The 23327-nt window shown below is 43.7% G+C and overlaps 1 protein-coding gene across 2 annotated transcripts in view; it reads right to left on the bottom strand.

The window, feature by feature from the left end:
- Positions 1-2163: 2163 nt before the first annotated feature.
- LOC119407123 (protein MON2 homolog) overlaps positions 2164-23327 on the bottom strand; it is a 250394-nt gene continuing 229230 nt past the window's right edge. For both annotated transcript variants that reach the window (XM_049420247.1, XM_037673981.2), the window contains 5 exons: positions 14175-14235; positions 10921-11047; positions 9816-9967; positions 9144-9282; positions 2164-6878 (listed from right to left, as the gene is read on the bottom strand). In XM_049420247.1, coding sequence (XP_049276204.1) covers positions 6697-6878; positions 9144-9282; positions 9816-9967; positions 10921-11047; positions 14175-14235 — 661 coding nt within the window. In that variant the 3' untranslated portion in view covers positions 2164-6696. The remainder of the gene's footprint in view (positions 6879-9143; positions 9283-9815; positions 9968-10920; positions 11048-14174; positions 14236-23327) is intronic.

Below are 23327 nucleotides of genomic sequence, written 5' to 3'. Positions count from 1 at the left end.
CGTCTGCAGCGGAACGTCGTCTGCTACAGGGACGAGCAGCACACGAAGTCGCAACGAAAATAGAGCTACAGTTAAAGCACGGAGGGAAAGTGCAGCTCCGCACATCTCACGAATCTATTTTTATTTATAGCATGATGAAGCATAAATGCAGCACTTCATACGCCAGGGCTTCGAAAAATGTAAGTTGCAGACGACAGAAAAACAGCACGCAGGTGTTACAAACGCACGGCGCCATTTTGTCCAAGACTCCCAGTGTTACATGCGGCGTTACCGGCCATTGCCAGTAACATTTTTGGTTTATCGCCAACAGTGCGCCGCCTAATTCAACGAAACTTACTATAAACAACGAGCGCTGCATAGTTCTACTGAGGTACCTGAAAACGTTAACGAACTACGCGTCAAAAAATAATAAAGTATTAAAAGCACATAAATACCCCAAACACCTAAATGTTCATGTTCGACACACACAGGGTATGCTTCCGTTTTCTCTAAAAGTGAAATCGCTGCCGTTTTTAATCTTCACTGGGCAGCGGGGCAGGATCTTACGCAAACTTTTAAAAACGCGGATTTAGCAATTTTCATTTAACCACTAGTTTATCTACGTATTCAACATTTTTTATGTATCTTCATATTAAAGCTTCGTGGGGGACTTCTATTTTTCTTTTGCAGAAAACCACTAAAACGGACATACGTCTTTCAGCACTTCCAGTTGAACGAACTACTGCACTGTAATATTAGAGGCAAATATTGCAGTGACCTAATATTGACATATGATTTATACATTATCCGCAAGGGAAGCTAACCTTTTTTTTTTTTCCGGCTCCAAAGGTTTAGTATGTGAAAGTCGTCATGGCTAGAGTGACAAGCTTTCTAAACTCCTCAAGCACGGGACGAGACGCCATGGTCACGTGATCCAACTGGGCGTTGCATTGACGCAGGACATCTTCCAGGCGACGCTTCTGGTCGCGCAGGTCCTTCACTTTGCCTTCGACGTTTCATTTTTTCGGACTATTCCTACAACTCTAGCTCATCGAAACTCAAATCCCAAGCTAACATTCCCAGCCTTGTGTCACGCCGTTGAGTCGTCCGCCTTTGTCTCTTTCATAAGTTCTTTGACAAGTCACCCCAAGCCGATCTCATTGCTCCCGCACATCGCCACTCAAGCCAGACCAACCATGAAGAGACCGTATACCTTCCTCAAGCTCACACTGTCTCCCGTGCCTCTTCAATCTTCAACCTGACATCAATTGAGGGACTGGAATGACCTTCCCACCAAGGCAGTGCTTCATTCCGACCTAGCCATCTTTAAACGCATCATAGAAGAACTGCTTTTGTAGATATGCCCACCCCTCATCTAAAACCCCTTCCTTTAGGGGCCTTTGAGGTATCATAAATAAATAAAGTACCACTTGTGAAAGCGTCGATGGCAAACTGCAGCACTGCAAACCAAATCATCCAGACAAACAACAGCGCATACTACAACTTAACGCTACGTTCAGATTACAAAAACCTTCACTGTCCTCAAATAATTTAATTGTAATTAATTGTTGGGGTTTAACGTCCCAAAACCACGATATAATGACAGACGCCGAAGCGGAGGGTTCTGACCTCTATGGGGTTCCTTAACGTGCACCTAAATCTAAGCACACGGGCCTCAAGCATTTTCGCCTCCATCGAAAATGCAGCCGGGATTCGATCCCGCGACCTTTGGGTCACTGTCTTCAAAGCACGTTCACTCCAAGTCCAAGGCATGTTGGTGTCATCGAAAAAAATCGAAAATCGAAAAGCAGCCATCTCATCGAAAAAAAATCGAAAATCGAAAAGCATAGAAAAAAATCGAAATTAAAAATCGAAAAGCAGCCAGACCAAATCAGTGTTTTTTTATACTACCGTATTTACTCGAATCTAGGCCGGCCCCAATTCTAAGCCCACCCCCGAAATTCGCAAGGCCAGAAAAAAACAAAACAAAAAAACTTAATCACTGTACTCGAATCTAAGCCGACCACCCCCCCACTTTCGCACATCGTTTTTTCGAAAAAAAAACATAGGCTTAGATTTGAATAAATACGGTATTTACAATGTCATCGGTGCACACAGTAGAAAAGTGAACATCCTGGCAAACTGTAAAGCCAACTCAAACGATCAAATGAACCAAATGACAGCTTTAAATGCATATAACTTTTATTATATATATATATTTTTACAGATTTCAGACTAAATACATTTTCGGAAATGTGTATCCGCGTTTGTTTATTTACATGAAAGCTGCGACCTCAAGGTTGCAGCAACAAGTCGATTGCTTTAGGCGTGAATGGCAGGCTTATGTGAAAACAAACAAACAAAAGAGCACAGCCAACTGCATACACATTTGTTCTGGGTGAATATCGGTGACAGCTGAGCTCAAATATAGCTGCAGCTCATAAACAATCAAAGTAGGGTCTGCCACAAACAGCAACATGTTTCAGAACAAGGTGCAAAGCTTTAGCACAAGGAATGAAAACAGCATCAACAAACTTTCCGTGGGTTTCCAGCACGCAGTGAAAACAAAAGCAGTAATAGAACGCAAAGCACCTTTGTTACGGGCAAGGTATAGATCGTTATGCTATGAAGATCAAGTGGTGCTATCGTTGCATCCCATGTGGGTAAAAAGCAAAAACTGACACAATATAAAGACAGAATTCTCTGTTGAATGTAAAATTAATGCACGTGGAATGCATGGCAGCGTGAGAGGAAGAAAAAAAAAGAGTTAAAGAAGGAATAGGAAGCAATAGACTGACTGTTTGCTCCTCCACTCCCTCTTTCTTAAGTCTTCGATTTATTTTTGTGCTACCACGCCCTCACTTAGTCTTCAATAAATTTCATTTTACACACATGACCAAATTTTCAAAGGCATAGACTGCTGTTCACATCTTACTGCAGCTACGGAGGGAAGCAGAAGTGTCAACATAAGCCATCTGCTCCTTGTACCGTGCCTGTTTGTTTACAAACGTGCAACTTGTATACTATACAAAACTGCATTTCTTTTACAAATCAGCGTCAGTTGAAGCGAAGTGCTAACAATGAACAGTACCTCACAGCGAGACTGTACTGCTCTTTAAGTCTTATTACATAGGCGCGTGACGTGATTAACTAATGCTTTTGTGTATACAGAGAGGCTAAAAATGAAAATGCTTCGAACGTTCAGCTTTCAGCTGACAACAAGCTCGTTTCGTGTTTTGGCTAGTCTCGGCTTTTTGCAGACGATCAGCCAAGCAGTGGTGCTGACTTTCGTGTCCTCGTCTCAACTGTTACAGAGGGGATTGCATGTTAAATGTGGCACGCTTCTGGCTTTCATGGCGGAAAGGCAATAAGAAAGTGAACAGAACTGCCACTGCAGATAAAAACCTATGATACAGCTGAGCCAAGTGCAAATAATTCTGAACGTCAAAAGTCAGAAAGGTACAGGACAGTAATGGCACATTCGACTGGTTCCTGTACCAAGCTTTGTCTTAGTTTGCAACAATGTGCAATACCTCCCCAGACTGAAGCCGGAGAAGGCCCACCCAAGTGGAACGTTCAGTGGTTTCCAAACCAATTAGATAATTCATGTTATTAGAATCCTGCCGCATTTTCATTGTGCTTGAAGCTGGGAACACTTCTCAGCACTTTGAAAGAACCAGGTGAACGTGTTACGAGTGCTTAATTTCAACTGGCCAAATGTAAGCCTGAGGATAACAGAGTGCACTAAAAAAACATCCAGTTGAATGTACCACAAATATCGCATTACACTTGGCAATCCACGTGCAGCAGTCTGTGCTACTAGATAAAAGCTTTGCCAGAACTGGAAGACTTCCCCCTCCACACAAGCGTAATATGAATCGTATGTTTCTCACTGAAATGGCGTTTGAATGCAGTATGTATGATGCTAATAGTACGTTGTGGTGATACATTAGCCAGCTCAATTCCATTCATATCTTACGGTGAAAAACATACTTGATAGATTCTACTGCAGATTGCTGCCATCTTAAACAGAGACATTTGTGGGCATTATTAAAAACAGTATACACTTGCTGGCACAAAGCGTGTTGCACATTCCACTCCGTCGATTTCAATACATGCCTTCAGCACTGAAATAGAAGGCGCTAGCTTGCTACATACTGATGCCCTAGAAAAAGCTAGTGATACAGATTCTGCGATAACATAAACGCGATTCTTTTTCGGAAAGCCCTACGGGCTACACAACTGTGGAACCCAAACTGAGCTCTAGCGCTTCGAACAGTCGGAGCTCGATGGAGACGAAATGATTAGCGAGAACACTACACGTAGTGTAATTAAAATCTGGGAAGCGTCTGAACGTTGCCCTGCAACTTCAAGTAATATAAAGTTGAAAGCAGTCAGAATGTTGCGGTGAAAACACAAGAGCGGGCTGATCCTTGTCATAGAGTGTTACAGCCACTTGCAAATCAGTCACGTGACAAATAAAATCACATACATCAGAAAAATATCAGTTCCAAGTCTCGTTTCCTTAGTGTTTCACGCCAACAATCTTTGAAAATTTAAAAAAGGGTCTATATTCTTTTACAGTACTTAACACTGCCAGCACTAAAGAGAAACAACTTGCCTATGGTAGACAGTCGGCCTTACTGGTAACATACACTAACAAATTTTGGGCGTCCTTGCCTTGTTCCTGTGTTCAAAGGGGCCCTGCGATGTTTTCTCAACTCTCTTCTGGAGCAATGTAGCATTACTAGATTTTAATACTCAGATGAAATTGGTGTTATCAAAATTGGTGTATGAAAGCCGAAGTTATCGGTGTTCAAAATATAAAACCCGAGCAGATGAGAAGCGAAAAATGTTGCCTTTCGCATTTCAATTTCTCAGTGATGTCACTGGTTGCTTCCAGTCAACGCGTGCCCTTTAAAGAGATATACAAAAACTCTCGCCTTTCAGTGGCCATTGCACAGCACACATAGTGTCGCGTTGCAACTGTTTTCAAAATATGATGTTTAAAAGCAGAAACCCTTTGGATCCGATAAAGCATTAAGAATGGTTTCATAATTTCTAGAGCACAGTAGCATGTTCTACCTCGAGCCACACAAACAGCGTGTGCGACTTAGCATGCCAAGCCAACCAGAACGCACAACCACACGTGTCATTGTCATGTGAGCAAACATCACCTCTGATCTCGAAAACTGCCATTGTGTTTCATTGTAGTCGGAGCAGAAGGTAGCTTCTCCGTTTAAATAAAATGATAAACACTTTCTTTTTGGCGTTTCTACTTGCAATGTGACCGCCGCATTCCACAGTACCAAAAGAAGTGATGAAAACATGAAGTTGCATCACAGGGCCCCTTTAAAGTTTGTTAAAACTAGTCTAGGCTGACAAAGTATTGCCTTGAAATCCTTTCATTAATTTCACTGCAACAGGTTCGTTAACCAATGATGAAATAAAGGTCAAGGTCCTGTTTCAGATTTCATCCTAAAAACATTGTGCCAATACTTGAGTGAGACATCAGAGAAAGTATTTTTTCTTGATTGGTTCCTGTATGAGCACAAGTTCTCGAAACATCCTAATTTTAGTTTTTGACCCATTTAAAGTACAACGTAGTCCACCTTTAGCAATAAAAATATTAATTAGACCTATGAAGATGAGATCGAAGCATGTACCATCGTAGTGAGGAACTTCGAAATGGTGTTGCCACCTGTCAATCAGTTTTACAGATTTTTTTTCTGGCTTACCGAGCCTGACGTTAGTATAAGGGTCACTTCTCTTATTAGTCTAGAAATGTAACTTTATAAATACGACTGGAATTATACATTGCATTAGTGGTCCATCAGGAGTGACAAAGCTATACAAGTCATCCCGAATTCCTAAACATAAAAGGATGTACTATTTTTTAGTTAAGCTGCCCTGTCCATAATTTGCGTTAGTTCTTAATGCACCAGAAAGAAACATGTGTGTTCAATCAAAATGAAAAAAATTTTACATTCATACGTGTGAACGAGAAGTGAAACCTACTTCCATCAAGTCCTGAATTCGAGACGCAGTGATATGCCACATAGGTGAATATCACTTGAATGAATTATTGAAGTCAATGAACGCTCAGTACAATGTCTCTGAGCCTGCAGCAATCTTGTGAATTTAATGTTTAACGAATAAACATTGAGGTGAGTGATTAACTCCAGACATCCATTAGATTAGTTTGAGGGCTGTACTACCTCTTTTTGTTATTTTTTTGGTGCCGCAAGTGCAGGAGAAACAACAACTCTCCGGCATTACCCACAGTGGAGTGAGCTGTCATCTTTCCAACAGCACCACCTTATGTCATTGGCACGATAAACAAAACTGCGCTATGGCCGACACAACTTCCGTTACAGTTACTGAAGTGCGTAACACAATGACCAAGATCTTGGGAAACACCGGGAATGCTTGCACTTTACGACAGTAGGGCCAGGTAAAAAAAAAACAAACGAACCAGTGATCCAGTCGCCTTTGACGTTAACTGCGAAACAGATCACACAGAAGCCGTAGCCACTGTTTGTAAAAGCAGTGGGAGATCCCAGAATGTCCCGAATCACACTGACTCGTACGTCTCAAACAAAGTGTTCACGCTTCGGAAATCTGGATGGTCACTGTTCAGACTCCGAGGTTGTCACACAGCGATGGTGGAAGGGTTTTGTTTTTTTTTTTTCTTCCTGAAAGAGTTTTGTGAAAAGGCTAGGTGGCGGCTGGACGACCCCCGTTTCTTTGGGGCGGTGGCGATCGGGGTGGCGCCAGCAGATCGGCGTACTCGTGGAGGGCTTCCCGCAGCGATCGGCAGACTTGGGCAGACGTCGACGTGCTACAGCTCACGAGGTGGGGATAGAGGGCAATCAGTTGTTCCCAGACACTCCATTCAACTGCAACACAAAAGCGTGCAACGAGAAAAACATTTTGTAAATTTAGCACATAATTATTGACCATGCAGTGAGAGCCGAGGTTGAGCAATTAAGGCTAAATTACATCAGACTGACCAAAACCTGCTTCGTATGCAGCCAACTGCACGGCAGATGTCGTGGTGACTAAGCGCAGCCACGACGTGGCTTCGTTTCACATGCACCATGGCAAAACGGTAGCGACCTCTGTGTTCTAGTGAAACTTGGGAATATTTAGATCGAATAAGTACTAAACAAAACAACAACCATGTGTACAGTGCTGTTCTGCACCTCTGTTTAGACCTACATAAGCTTTACCACCCAGAACAGGAAACGGCAGCTCGCACACCTAACTTCACGATACCATTTGAATTATGCTTCCGTCAGTTTCTTCTGTGATGGTAATCGTTTTCCAGAAAGATTGTCACCAGCTTGAGCATGCAACACCCTGAACACATTGGGACAACTACTGTCATGCCCTCCTCACCCCAATGTATAGTCATGAGCAATATGAGGTAGAACACTGAAATTACCTTTCAAAGGGATTGTGAAAAGAAAATGAAGCTGCCCGATTGTAATTCGTGCTGCTCCAATAAGCATCGGGCATGCCGATTCCTAAATATTTCGGCGCAATATTCAGTCTACATTTAATAACGCCCGTTTTGAAATCCTAGCATTCTCGTGCTCCCAAAACGACAATGCGGCACCGCCGGCAGCCTTAGGCACTAACTAGATGACGTCATCTTAAGACATTTGAAATCGTAAACGTATCGTTAACCTTCGCGTGCTCTGAAGTAATAGATTTATATGAAAGCTAGGAAGCAATATAATAATACAGCAATTTTTTAGCTCACAGTAGTGCTCAGAATCCAAAAGCAGACTGTGTTCGAACCAGGGTGTCGGAACGAAATGTTTTTCTTTTCGGTTTTAGTTTCGTTCCACCGCAAAAAGTTCCGTTCCATTTCTGTTCCGCAACGAAAAAAAAAAAGGTCCGTAACGGTTCGTAGTGATTTTTTTAATGCAAAAATTTTGGAGTTGAGGTAATCATAAAAAAAACATTGGATTTGTGATACAGTTACTTGCCTTCCTCTTAAAGAAGTGGGACAGGCGTAAAACATGTTCTTCCCACGTTCTTCAGAGGAGCGGAAGTAAGTGTACCACGAATTCCTACCAACTAGCGGAACTCAGTATACCCTTCAAATTCATAGTATTTATTTTCTCAAAAGTCAATTACGATTTTTTTTTAGTGGGCTCACTGCTTTGTGTCAAGGGAGTGAGCATGATTTCAGAAGCAGCACGTCATTGAGTGTACTCTCTGATGTGCGAGACCACTGTTCTGATAAAAAAATCGCAAGGCCTGTGTGGGACATGCAGCACAGTCACAGAGAAAGCTGGAAGAGCGGCCTTTCTAGACCTCGTTGTAGACTCTATTGGGGCAACTAATACAGGTATACATGCAAGGCACCCACTACGCCATAAATCATAATTTTTCTGAAGTAGCAAAGCACCCAATATGCCATTTTTTGTCATTCTTGCGAGAATTGTGGTACCCGCTACACCTCTGCAAGCTATTATGTGCACTTCGTGCTGTGGCTGATGACGATAAAGCATTATGGCTGAGCCCTTTGTAACGGGTACGAAGCATTCAACGACCGACTTGTTGCGCAATTCGCATTGTGTGACACCTGGTTGTTATTTTACTCTTCTACCACGCTATATTACATGTTAACACGATTCCTTGCCCGACATCACGCCTGTATGGAGTACTTTTGCGAAGGAGTTACACGCACCAGCATGTCACTGTGGTGTAATACTGAATTGCCACGCAGAGGGTGCGGGTTCAAATCCAATTCGATCCTAGAATTTTGTTTCTCATTTCACATTTTCTTATTTCACGCGATAGCGGTTACGGACACCGGCGGCGGCGGACAACTATGGCGCTGAAATCGGATGTTGTGATTCAATAATCCTGTATTTATTTTACTCTTGCATTGTATTTTTGCCCCTCCCCGCTGTAATGTACAAACTGTACACTGAGGGTCTCATAAACAAACAAACAAACAAACAAACAAACAAACAAACAAACAAACAAACAAGCAAGCAAGCAAGCAAGCAAGCAAGCAAGCAAGCAAGCAAACAAACAAACGAATAACCAAAGAAATTATGCCTGCAACAGCAACAATTGCAAGATGCTTTGCTGTGCAGGTGAGGTTACTGCATGTACGTTTGTAAATGAAAGCCTCGTCCCACCGTTGTTTGGCGGTGCCTTCTTGAGAGAAGCGGTCAGTGTTGCCACAGCTTTGAGGACGAATGATATCTCGGCCATTCGATGCCGTGGCAGAGGGCACTTGCCACTTAGCTGCTCGTCTTCCACATAATGGCAGATAACCTGAAATGCGCAAAACCACGTACAGCATAACTCGAAACCTAACCACAAACACTACAACCGCCCTATGGAATTAGCCACGAAAAGTTTTCTATACTGCCGTTTCGTACGTCAAACACAATGCTATGGAAGCTAGTGAAACTTCTTGCAGTAAACAAGTAGACTGGGCTAGTTGGTACAGATAGGAAGCGCGAAAACTACACACAGGGACAGCAAGGAAGAAAGACACTACACAAGCGCTTACACAAAAGCCCTACGCACAGGCCCTGTGTGTAGTTTTTGCGATTCCTACGAAGACGCTTCTTGCAGTAGACGCGTTTGCACGAAGAAATGGTTCCATGATTTGACCACCCGTAATGTGATCTTTTTTTTTTCGTTTTTGGACTGAGTAATGAAGACTGAGTAATGAAGATGCTTTGTGCCTTAGAAAGAAATGAACCTCAATATTTATACAGTTGTCAATCGGTTGTTCTATTTCGCTTAGCGCTTTTTTTTTGTATTGTGGTCTCCGTGACTATCAGCGGCATGAACCTCACCTCCTGAAACCGATGAAGGAGTGAAGTAACAGCCAAACGGTTGACAACGCCGCCCTCCGGCAACACGATGCCGCCAAGAAAAGAGAACTGCAGGAGCGTCTCGAAGCACGCTTTGGCAAACTCTTCGCGCAGCTTGCGTGTAGACTCGGTATCTGGAAACACGGATAGAGGCAAAGGGTTTCACTTTAATGAACTGTCGAAGTGACCCACACAAAGCGGCGTAAAGTACTCATGGATAGAAACGTGACATTTTTTTTTAGTATAACAACTGCCATGAGCAACTGCTCGTGATTAACGCATCACATCACTGAAAATCTGGCCGCCACAGGTAATGTTTGCTCTGATGTAAGTGTTTGAGTCAAAATTACGCAGATATGACGAACTTTAGACGCTGGAAGCGAAAACACGTGCATTACCTAGACCTAAATTTTCGTGTTTCAATTTGAGTATGTTACATGAAAAATGAAACTATGGCAAGAAATATGGCGCCACACGGTTGACTCTGAGACTGTTTTCAGCGACGACATGTAACCATTAAACTAGGTGACGCAACAGTTTTTGGACATAACAGCCAGAAAGAGAAGCGTAAGAAACAGGAAAAGAGAGACAGATTTATTAGGGTAGAAGAGCTGAGAGAAAAAAAAAAACAGGAAGCTAATGCACGTGACTTTATGGAAGTTACACAAGGCTGATGCTTCTGAATGTAAGAGCTGGGAAAACCTAACCAACAGGAGCGTATTGACGAGGTTTCACTGTAAACGAAGTAAATGCAGCCAGCACTGTAAATGCCGGCAGTAACTGACTGCAATGGCCACTGTAAGAATGACAAAAAGTTGAGCTACTTGGTAGGGATTCATTGTAGATTGTTCTTTTGCTGCACTATATTGATACACCAGGACAAAACAAAAAACCAGACACATATGTGCCTAGTCTTTTCAAAACTAGACATATGTGTCTAGTTTTGCACACATATGTTTCAAGTTTTTTCGTTTTATCCTGGTGTATCAGTATGGTGCAGCAAAAGAACAATGCCGTACCAACTAGCCCCCGTTGAAGCCTTATTCATTGTAGAAAGTGTTAGACATGCAGCGTGTAAAGCACGTACCGACAGGCGTGCTACTCGTTGCCGAATGAATGGAACCCTTGTTCAGGAGGGCCACAATCTTGAGCACAAAGTCCTTCGGCACGTGGCTCGAATGTGGCAGGATGCTCTCACGTATCAGCTGTACCACCTAAAACACGAATGCATGACTGCAGTATGGCTTGGCTGTTCGCGCACAGTACTGGAGATCTTAGTTATCACTGGAAGGTGACAGAAAACAGTGCCACCCATGGACGAGATGGTGTGGATAGTGCTCTTGAGGGTGCAAGAAAGAAATTGTCAACAAAACCTGGGAAGTAACTAATCAAAACATGTTGTTGGGCTAGTTGGTTCATACTGTGCAAAATTGTCACAATGCACCGCAAGGCAAAGATACAAGGAGGACAGGAAAGAGCATAAGCTTGCAATGCTTCAACTTGACACTCTTTCCTGTCGTCCTTGTTTCTTTGCCTTGCACTGCACTGTCACCATTTTGCCCTGGAAAGTAACGCCCAAAAAGCTTGTACTAAGCTAAATATAAGAAACAGCTGATACCCCAAGAAATATCTGTTAAACGCCAGGTTGCATTTAAAGGTACCAATCAGGGGTGTTACACAGAGGGTGGGGGGTGCAAGTGAGGGACAGTTTAACACAGTTACATTGGTACATTAGAAAAAGATGATTGGGACAATAAATTGGTTAATTATATCCGATACCCGTAATGGTAGAGATAAAAATCAAGTCTAACAAATCGACCATCAGGCTCACGCAATCATCTTTGATACAAAAATGCATTATTCTAGGCTTCAAACCCACTACAAATGAGGTGTGCTTCTTTAGCGCTTTTTTGCGCAGGATGACCAAAATTTCCACAACTTTTACAAATTATTAAATAAAAATGTGATCGTGAAATGTCTTTCTATACTTGTCTGTCATATAATTGTTTTCCATACTTAGCTTTCGAGTTTTGGGCCTTGCAAGAACCCGACATCTGTTCGTTACAGCCGCTATTGCGGCGGCTCTGGTGTTTCTGGTTTTGTTATAAAAAAAAAAAAGGTCTCACTGAAATGTAGTATGACCAACAAAAGTTCGTACTTATTTCGCTATAAGCCATAATTCGTGATATCAGTGTTCATTATAACAAGCTTCGGCTGTATAAATACAGACTAAGGGATAAGAATAAAAAAAATAATAAAGATACACATGCTAGATGGCACACTCAAACAAGAACCGGGCAATTTATTTGGCAAGACAGAGGACACATCTGCAATCAACAGTTATGAGGGATATGAAAGGGAACACTGCAACTGCCTGCGAGAGATCGTAGCGGCTGAATGCAGTCGCAAAGGACAAAACTGTGCATTACAGTAACAGTTGAGGTGGAAAAGTACCTATTGCAAATCAGTACATCACATTTGTGTCTGCATATCACAAGTACTAGTTGCTTAAACACAAATTCGCTGTTCCCTTTCATATTGATTGCAATGTGTGTACATATCGGGACTACAGTCAAACCCACATATATCAAATTCGCAAATAAACTGGAATTGGTTCGATATATCACGTAATTCTATATAAATCTTTTAAAGAATTTACCTTATTTTCCCTGCGAACTTTGGTGTGTAAGTTCGCCTCACGGCACTGCTTCACGATAATGCAAGGAAGGCGATTTCACGGGAGTACGCACGGATTTTTTTTTAGTATTTATTTTTCTGTGGTTTGCAGTTAGTGGTGTGGATTATATGCTGGGGCGAGTTATATGCAAGAAAATGCAGTATCAATATGAACAGTGACTCAATACCTTCATATGCAGCAGTGCGTATTTGTCGGGCGCCCGAAGCGTCCACCTTGGTACCACTCGCGCTTCCAATTGCATGCGGAAAAGTCCCCTTCCACAAGAAAAAGCCAACTTTTTGTCAAGAATAGCCAACTTCTTGGGGCGTTTCGTACTACCCGATGTTCGATGCATGAAGTGCTCCGGCTATTTTTGTTCGATGTAGCTGCAGATTTTTCTATGAATTGACATTAAACCATTGTCGCGTCCAGAAATAGATCGTTAAAAAGGGTAATTCCATTTACCCTAGTTAGATAAAGCTGGGTTTGACTGTACTGGTAGAAACAACGTGATGGGGAGGGCATTCCAATATGACACAGTTTGGGAAAAACCATGAAGCAGAAAAAGTAGTTTGTGTGTGAGCTTGGTTTATTATGCGAAACTAACGACCAGTGCGCTCTATAATACTTTTGTATGTGGGGTGAGTGGAGTAAAAGATCTAGCAAAAATATGTCAATATGCATAAATGAAATAAATTGTGTCCTCGCATGAGAGTTGGAATTAGAATGAGAAAAATTGACACATAACTGTATACCTGGCATATAAAATGTGTCTGAAAGGCACGAGGAAAGAACTACAACACAGCTTGACATTCGTGGTAACTAAAGGGAACTGAACTAAACACTGATTTCATTACTTCCTATAAACATCGCTCCATTGAAAACGTGTAGCCCGATGTAAATTGGTTCCTGCATGTGACGTCAGTACTATGATCACCCATAGCCTATCTTTCTCAAAATACCACACATGAGTAACATTTCTTCCTCCTTTGGTTTATCACATAGTGCAGCGCTATTGAGGCAAGTGCGTATACTGCAAAACTTGATCGGAAATACGTTCGCTCTGAGTGGGCAGCTAGAAGAAAACGTGAAGGTCACTGGCATTCTGTTCTGTCGAACGTAGCTGGAGCACCTGAGATGCGAGCTCCCAACGTCACATTTATATTGAGCAAAAAGGAAAAAAATATGCCTCCACAGTGAAGCGGCTGGGTAAGAATCTATACATAGTATATTTTTTTTGCAACGCGTGAACTGTCGCCTAACCAGGGGTTTTGAATCTCAGAAATGGTGCAGCATTCCGCTTAGCAGCTAAGCTCACTCATGCAGTTCAATGACACGGGGAATGTTTTCGTGCAAAAGCGTACGTGAAAGCAGATGTGAAACTATATACGGAAACAGGCAGCGCTTGGGCGAAGAATGTCGGCCATTCACAGATATGGAAAATGCCACAGTGTCGAGAGTACTGCTCTGTCATTTACAGCAGATAGCTGTGACGAGTAGTATCAGTGGCAACTGTGACATCACTGCTGATTGAAGAGACGTTATATACATAACGGGCTGACATAAGGCTTTAGTGCATTACATAACTTGTTCACTATGAAGCCAGCCCCGCAGATTACGGGCATTTACGTTTTCCAAATGACCTCGGTAATCAAAAGACAAACCTTGCAGTCCAACATTTCATCGCACTGCTGGTCCTCCAGGCTCTGGGTTGGTGGTGGGTTGCTGCATCATTTGAACAAGCAAAGAGGTCTTCTAATGACTGTCGCTTAACGATTCACTAAAACATCAAAACAGTTTTTCACTTTTAACGTGACACTAGAATGCCACAATAAATCAGTTTTCAACAACAAATTATTACATGGGAAATATACTGTCATTAGGTTTGCAATTATAAGTCCGTTGATGCAAGAGAAATCAAAAGAACAAGCACAAGAGAGTTCAAATGAACACAGGTCACCTTATTTTCCTGGCACCAAGTAGCACTTGGTCTACGTTAAGTTAAGTTTTCTAGATCTTAGTATTGCAAAAAGAGAATCAGATTATGTGACGATATTTTCTCTTCGTCATGTAGAGGCATCAGTTACCGGGGGGGGGTTAGGGGGTGCAGGATGCATAGCGTAGTAGCCCCATTTAGCTGCTGCATTTTGTTCTAGACAAACAGTATAATGCTAGGACAAACCTTGCACGAATAAACTTCCAAATTTTGATCACAACGGGTTTAATTTGTGTACTTCACTCTCAACAATGCACAGTTGGTCTGGCTTGACTCCCCTCGCGAAGCTGGCTACCAAACACCTGTCACCAAATTTAGACCAGAAGCTGCCAAGTCTATAGTGACAAAGTCACTAATAATCCCAACTTGAAGAGGTACTATACAAAATATTTATTGAGGATGAATGTGATGAACTAACTTAAACCTCTGTATGTTAATCAAGTTAATGAAGTCAGTTTTGCAGAAATGTTACTCCCTGTCTTTCATTTCTATAAATCACCTTACAGAAAAGGCAGTGTTTATCATATCTGCTTGGGGTTCAAGTCAACATAAGTTACTTGCTATTACCAACTAGCTTTTTACAAGTGCAAAAATTCCAAATCTAATCAGTTCAATGGTTAAAAAGAAAAGAGCAAATCTACATTTTGCATGCAAGCTAATAATAACAATGTACTTTGGTAGTATCTCCAGGCACGATTATGACAGAAAAATATTTCAAGACATTGATCCACAGCGAGTAACGAAAACAAAGAAAGTGAGATGTGGCTAAGTGAGACAACAGTATTAAATGTGCATGAAATCTCTCAGCACGACATTTCAACCCCACATGCCATCTTTCATGTCATATAGGGACAATATTTGCGTGCATACTTTCAGGCAAGGTATTTGCTATCAATCACACTAAACAAAGGCAGCACCCCTGCAAGTTCCAATCACACTGAAGCAACTCGCTGCACATGTTGAACAAGCATTGAACCCATCTGCATTTTCTAAGAAGCCGTCAACCTCTCATTGCTCGCCAGATTTCAAACCTAACCACCAGGTGTCACCACTGCCTCTGTTACCGTGCAAATTCTGCGTGACAGTGTCACTCGTGGTGTCGCAAAAAGTCCACGCAAGTGTCTCCCGGGAAAGTGTCGATTGTCACATGATACTCCAGCTTATAACGATGCAACCTTTTCCATCGGGACTCGTTCCCTTTGCCCGGCCGTTAACCATGAGGATCGTGACACCAGGAGTCATTAAACTGTCCTTGCATTCGACAATTCCATCTGAAGGTCTTACAAGACCGTGCAACAGACGTCTAACACGTAGAAGATAATATTTCATCTCCTTTACAATTCTTTCGTGCCCCGTCCTCCTCCCCCAATTATAATTTCAAACAGCCATGAGTCACACCTCATACGGTGACAATCGGTCGGCGACCGTGTTGTTAAACTGCATAGAACACCCGCGAAAGGGCTCCAACTCCTTAAATATTCGTGCAAATGCCTGCCTCTACATGTTGTCAAACCAGAACGCGGCACATTCTAACTGCTGCGCACGCACGCGATAACGTCATTGCGAGGCAGTTGCAAAAACATAAAAGGAAAAGAAAGAACGAAACACAAAAGCGAGCTATATGTTGTTTTGTCACGCACGTAGATGGTCACGAAATGACAGCAGCAGCAACAGTTCAAGATGGGGGCAGACTTTGACATTTCCGAGACAATTCCGCGTGTGCTCTGCAACCTTGGTACGAGGTCGTCAGAGCGCGGCTGTGACTAAAGATCTTTTTGAAACAAAATGACAGTGCTTACGTTGATGGAAAGCAAATGGCGTCAGCCCTGAGAGAATGAGAGCACCAAATCAATCACTACAGTAATGCTTGAACACAAAGCAACGGTATGGTTGCCGAAAGCGCGTAGCGCAGTGCCGCGTGAGAGCTCTTGCCGTAGGAGAAAATACTGGAAGCGATCAGTTGGTTTAGTTTCCGTTGTGATTTCTGTTGAATTGTACAAGAAACGGGGAATCCTGCGGCAAAACTTTCCAACTCCATTAAAACATCCTAAAATGTAGCACACAGTCATCTAAAAGTGATTTGAAGCTGTCAGAAGGGATGATATTTGCCATGACTGAAGTTCTTGAGTGGTACAAAGCAAGAAATATCAAAAGGCACACGCACATTTTTTTTTTTCTATAGCGTAGCAACCTCGTACTTTGCATTTAAGCCTCTACAGAGCCTGAAATGCCAACGTAGAAATGGAAAACACACAAAGCAACAAGAATACAGGTCCCACTAGGTTTCAATGGAGCGCACCAAAACATCTTTTCATTCATGGCGGCATATAAAAAAGAATGTTTAATATAAATGCTGCCTGTAGCACACTGCGAGTACTAATTCACTAGAATGAAAAAGGGAAGCCCACACAAACGGCTACAGCTGTTGGAAACCGGGAGTGAAAATTCCAGTGACAACTTAATGGAAAAATAAACAAACAAAACGAAAGCAATAAAGGAACATGCAATGAAACTTTAGCTGAAGCAGAGGTATGAGTGTTCAAATAAAATGAGAAGATGACACTTTTCACAGAGATAATTACTGATTAACGAAACTGTGTTCATCTTAACATCTTTTTTTTTGTTTTGCACTGTTAAAAATAATAGGACGAACACCCACCAACTCTTCCACTTGTCAGTCTTAAATCGATGTCTTTTTGCTGTATACACCCTTAACGGCCTGTATAGTTCAAGCACTAATGTTATGTTCTCCACTAGTACTGACTGTTGATATGACGAATTAAAATTTGCACCTGCTATAAACTCATCTGGCATCAAATTTAGTTAGACCATGCTTTTATTCTTTTCTCAGTGCAAATTACACGGAATGAAAACACAGAACGTATTTTAGAACAATTAAAAGAACAAACAGAAAACAAACAGAACAACAACATGCCCTTTATTATCATATGTCATATGTGAAAGCGCACCGCCTGTCCCCATGATAAAGCGATTGAGAACCTGTAGCGGCAATTTCAGTCACATGCTTTTTGCCTTCCTGTCCTTTTCTTCTGTTTACATGCATGCATAAATTAGAAGTCAGAATCGAAGCTGCGTTTATGGAGGACTCTGTCATTGTTTTTTTTTTGCCACGATGAGCAGCGCTTCTCTCCTCACTTCTTACCAAAGTACAGCTAATGAACCAAAATGTGTAAACACATTTTAGTGCGGTATTGGTTGGTCTTAACTTACAGGTAGCTACAACATTGCATGATATCATATAAGAATAAATGTACAAAATAACTTCAATAATTCTTACTTTGACACACAACAGGCGTATCAAAAGTTGCATTATAAGAGAAAAAGTCACAGTTTCACCGCAAGGGCGAAGCAATGAATGTGATAGCAACAAATTGTAGCGTTACACGAAGTGAGGCTGGCAGCTAACTGTTTTGTATCCGATCTCGCGCAACTACAAAACGCTGGTTTAAGAGAATACGGCCGCTCCAGGGAGAGATGCTCTCTGCATAGTCACTTCGCGTTGAGAGCGCAGCACGTAGAAGGGTATACGAGCCGCCCGCTGTGATGGCTTTCGAGATAGCGCGCGCGCCAGCGATCCCGACCGCGCCCTTCGATCCAAAGTTCAAAGTAGTGGCCTGCTCGCGCGACAGCCCCCCCCCCCCCCCCAGCTCCTCACCTTGCGTCTTTTTTTATGGTCGTTAAAGACAGGCGGGGCGTTTCCTGTCTGCTTCGACGGCAGGCCTCCCGAGCGGGGTGATGTTATCGCATGCACCCCTCGAGCGACGGAAACGGGCCGGCTCGTTTGATCTCTGCTTCGGCCGCGTTCGTCGCCCCCGCTCGCGGGCTTTTACCCGCGGTAGAACAACAATGCGCGGGAGGGACCTTGTTAATTTGGACTTCATGCCGGAAGGACGTGACGGCGACGGCAACGGCAAAAACCCGCCGAGACTGTCCATATAATTGCTATCGCAATAAAAAAAGTGAAGTCACAGGGCATCACGTTTTTGTGGATAAACCTGATGAAACATAACACAGCTGAATCATTTTGAATATGTTGACGTGCCACACAGGTGAAGCCACATGCATGTACTTAATTACATTAAATGTCATAAATATCACAGCTGCAATGAATGCAGGAAGTTTGTCTGCCAAATACAATCTCACTAGAGGGCGGTGATGTGGGCTTGTTAGTTGACCTTGAGCGAAGGTCACACAAGTGCCTGTGTGTGTCCAGTGTTGCTTCTTTCGGCTTTGTGTTTCCCTTCACCAGTGCCTTGAGCAGGCGCTGCCTTCACTCATTAAAGGGGCCGACAACTGGCCAGAACGTGCGATTACCTGGTAGATATGAAAAGACCGTGAAATATAGTGGCAGATTCCAGCATCCTTTTCGCGTTGTGAGTGGGATTTATATGTTTAAATTGTGTTTAAAAGTAACAAAAAAAAAAACGGTATGTCGCGCAGCCTAGCGGTAGAGCGTTGAAGCTAGATTATGGAGCTGATCACATTGATGTACGTAGTCGCGTAGACTGATACTGTCATGCGCGCCATAATTAATCCTTAAAATTAGAGTACCGTAAAATCCCGAGCAAGCGCCCCCCTCCCTTGTTCGGGAGATTTCAAATATGCGGATCCTTGTCCCCTCCCGCCATTTTCACTGTTTCATTCACTGAAATTTTATTCGCCTTAGGAGCGCGAATGAAAACAGTGAATGCATGCGCGTTCAATAAAGCATTTCATTAGAAGGACGGGTGTGCATTCTTTATTCTTAGCGGCTCTTCCACCGCCATCTTGAATTATGATCCATGACTGAGCAAGGGCCCCCTTCCAAATCTTGTCGAATTATCCTTCCCCGTAGGGGGCAGGGGGGGCTTGCTCGGGATTTTACGGTATGTCTATTATTATCTGTCCCCGCTCTATTCTGTACTGCTTATGAGGTAAAAGGTCAAGTTGTGCGGGAAGAAGCAGCGCTGCCTTTGCAGCAGCCAGTGGACCATGTCGAGCCGCGGCACATGCACGCGGAGTGCACGCATGCGCAGTGAACCGCCGCGCTACAAGACGAACTGCTCTTGTGCTCACTGTCTGCAGCAAGTGTTGTCACGTGTGTATACGACTTCATATTCGCTGCAGTTAGAAAATTTCTAATTACAAATATTTAACTGCGTTTTAGATGTTACGATTCCGTGATTAGACACTCTGACTGGTAAGCTTTCCGTTGCGCTAAAGAAAATAGGTACCGTTAAAATTTGAAAGAACGTAAGAATGGGCTTGTTGGTGGCGATACATGGTGAAAGTTATGGCGCACAAAGAAGACACGGACAGAGAAAGTGCACGACTGGACGAAGCGCATCGTCCAGTCGTCACTTTCTCTGTCCGTGTCTTTTTTGTGCGCCATAAGTTTCACCATTAAAATTGGTTGTCGGTTCCTTCAAGAGGGCCCCATGAGGGCCTGCAGCAAATGGTGGTTATACGCTAGCTGCAAGGCATCGTGTTGGGATTTTTAAAACCAAAATTATATTTGAAATCTGTTCATTATCGGAGGAGTAGGAAGAAACTGAAATGCCCTGCTACAATGGCTCCGGGATGTCAGCATAGATACTCTCCCCCATGGCCGTTGCTAGCGTTCACAAGTGACGTTCCTAGCATCCTTGCCTTCGCCAATGTGATCCGGAGCCGAAGTATGGCATTACTTGACATGGTGAGCCCAGCCTCCCTGAATTGTTCTTCCTATCACAAGCTTCAAGGCGCGTTTCCGGTGGCACCAATGCGCACCCGTGATTGGATCATTAACGGAAGTCACGTGCCACGGTCCGCGCATGCGTTGCGGCGTTTGCGCGTGTGACCTTGACTCGGCAGAAAATTTGAAAATCGACCAAAGCGTTGTTTGGCTGAAAGAGTTGTCCATACTTGGACAATCCGGCAAAGCTCTGTATACTTCGGTGCGAAACTACAGAGGGAAAAATTCGCAAGATTCCCTTATGCGTTCGCATAAGACGATTCGAAGGCGAAAGCCATCGTCTTTTTCTTCTCAGTTGATGTGCTAATCCTCCCCCGACCCCTCCGTGAGCTTTGTGCACCTCACCTAGTTTTGCACTGCCTCCCGGATCAGCCCATCTTTGACCAAGCGACGATTTCATGTGATGACGTCATCACGTGACGCCATGATGACTTAGCGAATTTTGGCAATCGGTGACGTCGTGATCACGTCATCGCATGATACTAATTTTTGGCATCACTTGCGTTGACGCCGACGGTAAATATTTGCGTTCGATGAGGGATCTAATGCGTTCGCATCGATAAACAACGTAGGTGGGACGAGAGCCGTTACGTTCTAAGCATGTTGTTTAACAAGCATGGCGTCCGCGGCCACGCCGAGTGCGAGCTACCTTTAATCATAAGGACAAACACCTGCTGGACTTCGTCAACTGTGGAACTAAAGCGCAAACGAGCTCGGGAGTTGAAGTTGCATATGAGAATTAAGACCTGGCCTTACACACATTCTGTCGGCGCCGCGCGCTGTGACATTGTCGATAACGCGAACCTTTGCGTCGTCGTCGACGGCGCAAAGGTCAATTGCCGGTCATTGCGATATACGATCGAGAGCACTTGCGAATTGCGCTAGAGCGCGACGCGATCGAAGGGCTCGCAGGCAAGACGACGAATCATTTCCATGAATGTCGCCGCACGCGGCATTGCACCGCACGGGGAGAGTGCCCGTCTGCACGTCAACGTTGATACGCCGAACAATGGCGAACGATGGATGCATTGAGCTACGCGCAGTACGGTGGCCTCATCACCGCATTCGAAATGCTGTCGCTTTGTGGTTGTTAACACGGAGCGCAACAGTGAAGACTCGCAGCGTATTCGTAACCGTTGTAACCTTTAAAGGATACGCGGCCTGCGGAGACGTTGGCATGAGATGCCGCGTCCGCGGCGGCGCCATCTTGCGCCACGCCGCACCTGCCTCGCCCTTCACGTTGGCACTCGGTACGCTCGGTACAGTATACACTCGGTGACACGTAGCAAATCAGATGACCTGCAATAAGCGCGGGCCGCGTGCGAGCTCCGCACGCGCATGCGCAGTTGTCATCGTGCTCCATGGAGACCAAGCTAGGCGGCGGCACCGGCATCAACGTGGTGAACACGTCGAGCGCTGGAGTAATTTTGCTTGAGACGCAAACGTTATCGTGTTCAGCTCCTTTAACCGCAAATAACACCCCTTTCTCCAACCGTAATAAGACTTTTACGTATTTTTTTTCCTAGGAATTACCGAATGGAATAAGCTTACTAACGAAGTTGCTTCACAACCAGCCTTAACTAAACGTTTCAGCAGCAGACCTACAGTAGTGGTTTATCTAGCTGTCTTGAATGTGGTGCTAAGTTTATTATGTTCTCTTGTGCTTGATTACTGTGAACCGCCTTCAAATTTCAATGCCAAAGTGTGGACTTCCATTCCCTATCTGCATCTTGTGTTGAATGTTTGCCCATCTGTAAAACCCAACAAATGTAAATGCACTCTGCTAAGACCCTCAGTGAGGGTTGAAAGTAGTGTAAATACAACACACGCGGATACGAAAGGCCAGGGAATACCACACAACACCCATCAGGTAAACACAGCAAACACAGTGGCAAGCATGAATCGTCTGCTGCGTAAAACCTCAAAAATGGCGCCCGGTCGTGCGCACCGCAGCGCCACACTGCGGATCAGTTTCAGTGTATAGTGCACGAAGAAAAACAACGACTGCGAAAGTCAGGGACCAGATGCGCAGACAATGGAGTCACTGGTTGTTTTCCAGTTCAGCGGGATTTAGCTCCCCCCCGATCGTTCTACGGCAGAACACCGACCCCAATGCGGGAAGTTCAAATTCAAAACATCGTGGTTGACTAACCACGCTATGTGATCATTCTTTTGGGTGCGTCCCGAGTTGTCGCGCATATGACTCTCTTTAAACAAGCTCGGGGGCGCCGGGTTTCTGCGCGTACGACGCCGCCGCCACCGAAATCTGATTCATAACAAGCTACGCTTAAAAACAAAAACATGTACAGTATACTCACGGATTCAAACGCGACATCGAATTTTTTAGTATAACGATTTTATACGCAATTGCTCGAGATACCCACGTCATGTCGCGATGAATCTGGTCTCTGTAGATAATGTTGGCTCTGACTGACGCGTTCAAGTCGAAATTACGCCGATATGACCCGAACTGAAGTCGGCGGAAACGAAAACATGCGCATTACTTAGCCCTACATTGGCCTGCTTCAATCCGTGAGTATTGTACACTAGAGAAGCTGTTTATGGTTGCGCACGTGTAATCACGCGTCTCGTTCTTCTATGTGCGCACGCGCTCCTTGGTGCTAATATATATATATATATATATATATATATATATATATATATATATATATATATATATATATATATATATATATATATTCGGCGCTTCCGGCCATGAATAAACAGTAAGAGTTTGCGCTTGACCCCGTATCCTCTGTTACGAACGCGCATGTTTTTATTCGCACGTCTTTTTACTTCCAAATAAGAAAACTATACACACTAACCACTACGTAATTATAATCAACGCCTAAGGTTCTCAGCCGTCCTTAGATAGGGGAGCGGCGGTGGCCGAACAAAACAAGAGAAAGAAAGAAAAAGATGTTTTGCTTTGACGCATAACCGCCGTTCCACGTTGATCTTGTAGCGCGTCAGTTCCCTCCCACGCGTCCGCCTCGCGATTGAGTAACGGCGACTATACGAACTAAAGGGCGCACGCACGCCAGCAAGTCCTGATACTCGGCTAGACGATGTGGCAGACATCGTTGT

Source organism: Rhipicephalus sanguineus, chromosome 10, assembly GCF_013339695.2.
Source record: "Rhipicephalus sanguineus isolate Rsan-2018 chromosome 10, BIME_Rsan_1.4, whole genome shotgun sequence".
NCBI lineage: Eukaryota > Metazoa > Arthropoda > Arachnida > Ixodida > Ixodidae > Rhipicephalus > Rhipicephalus sanguineus.
Note: the sequence above shows the minus strand (reverse complement) of the source record. Positions and strands in the feature narration are given on the sequence as shown.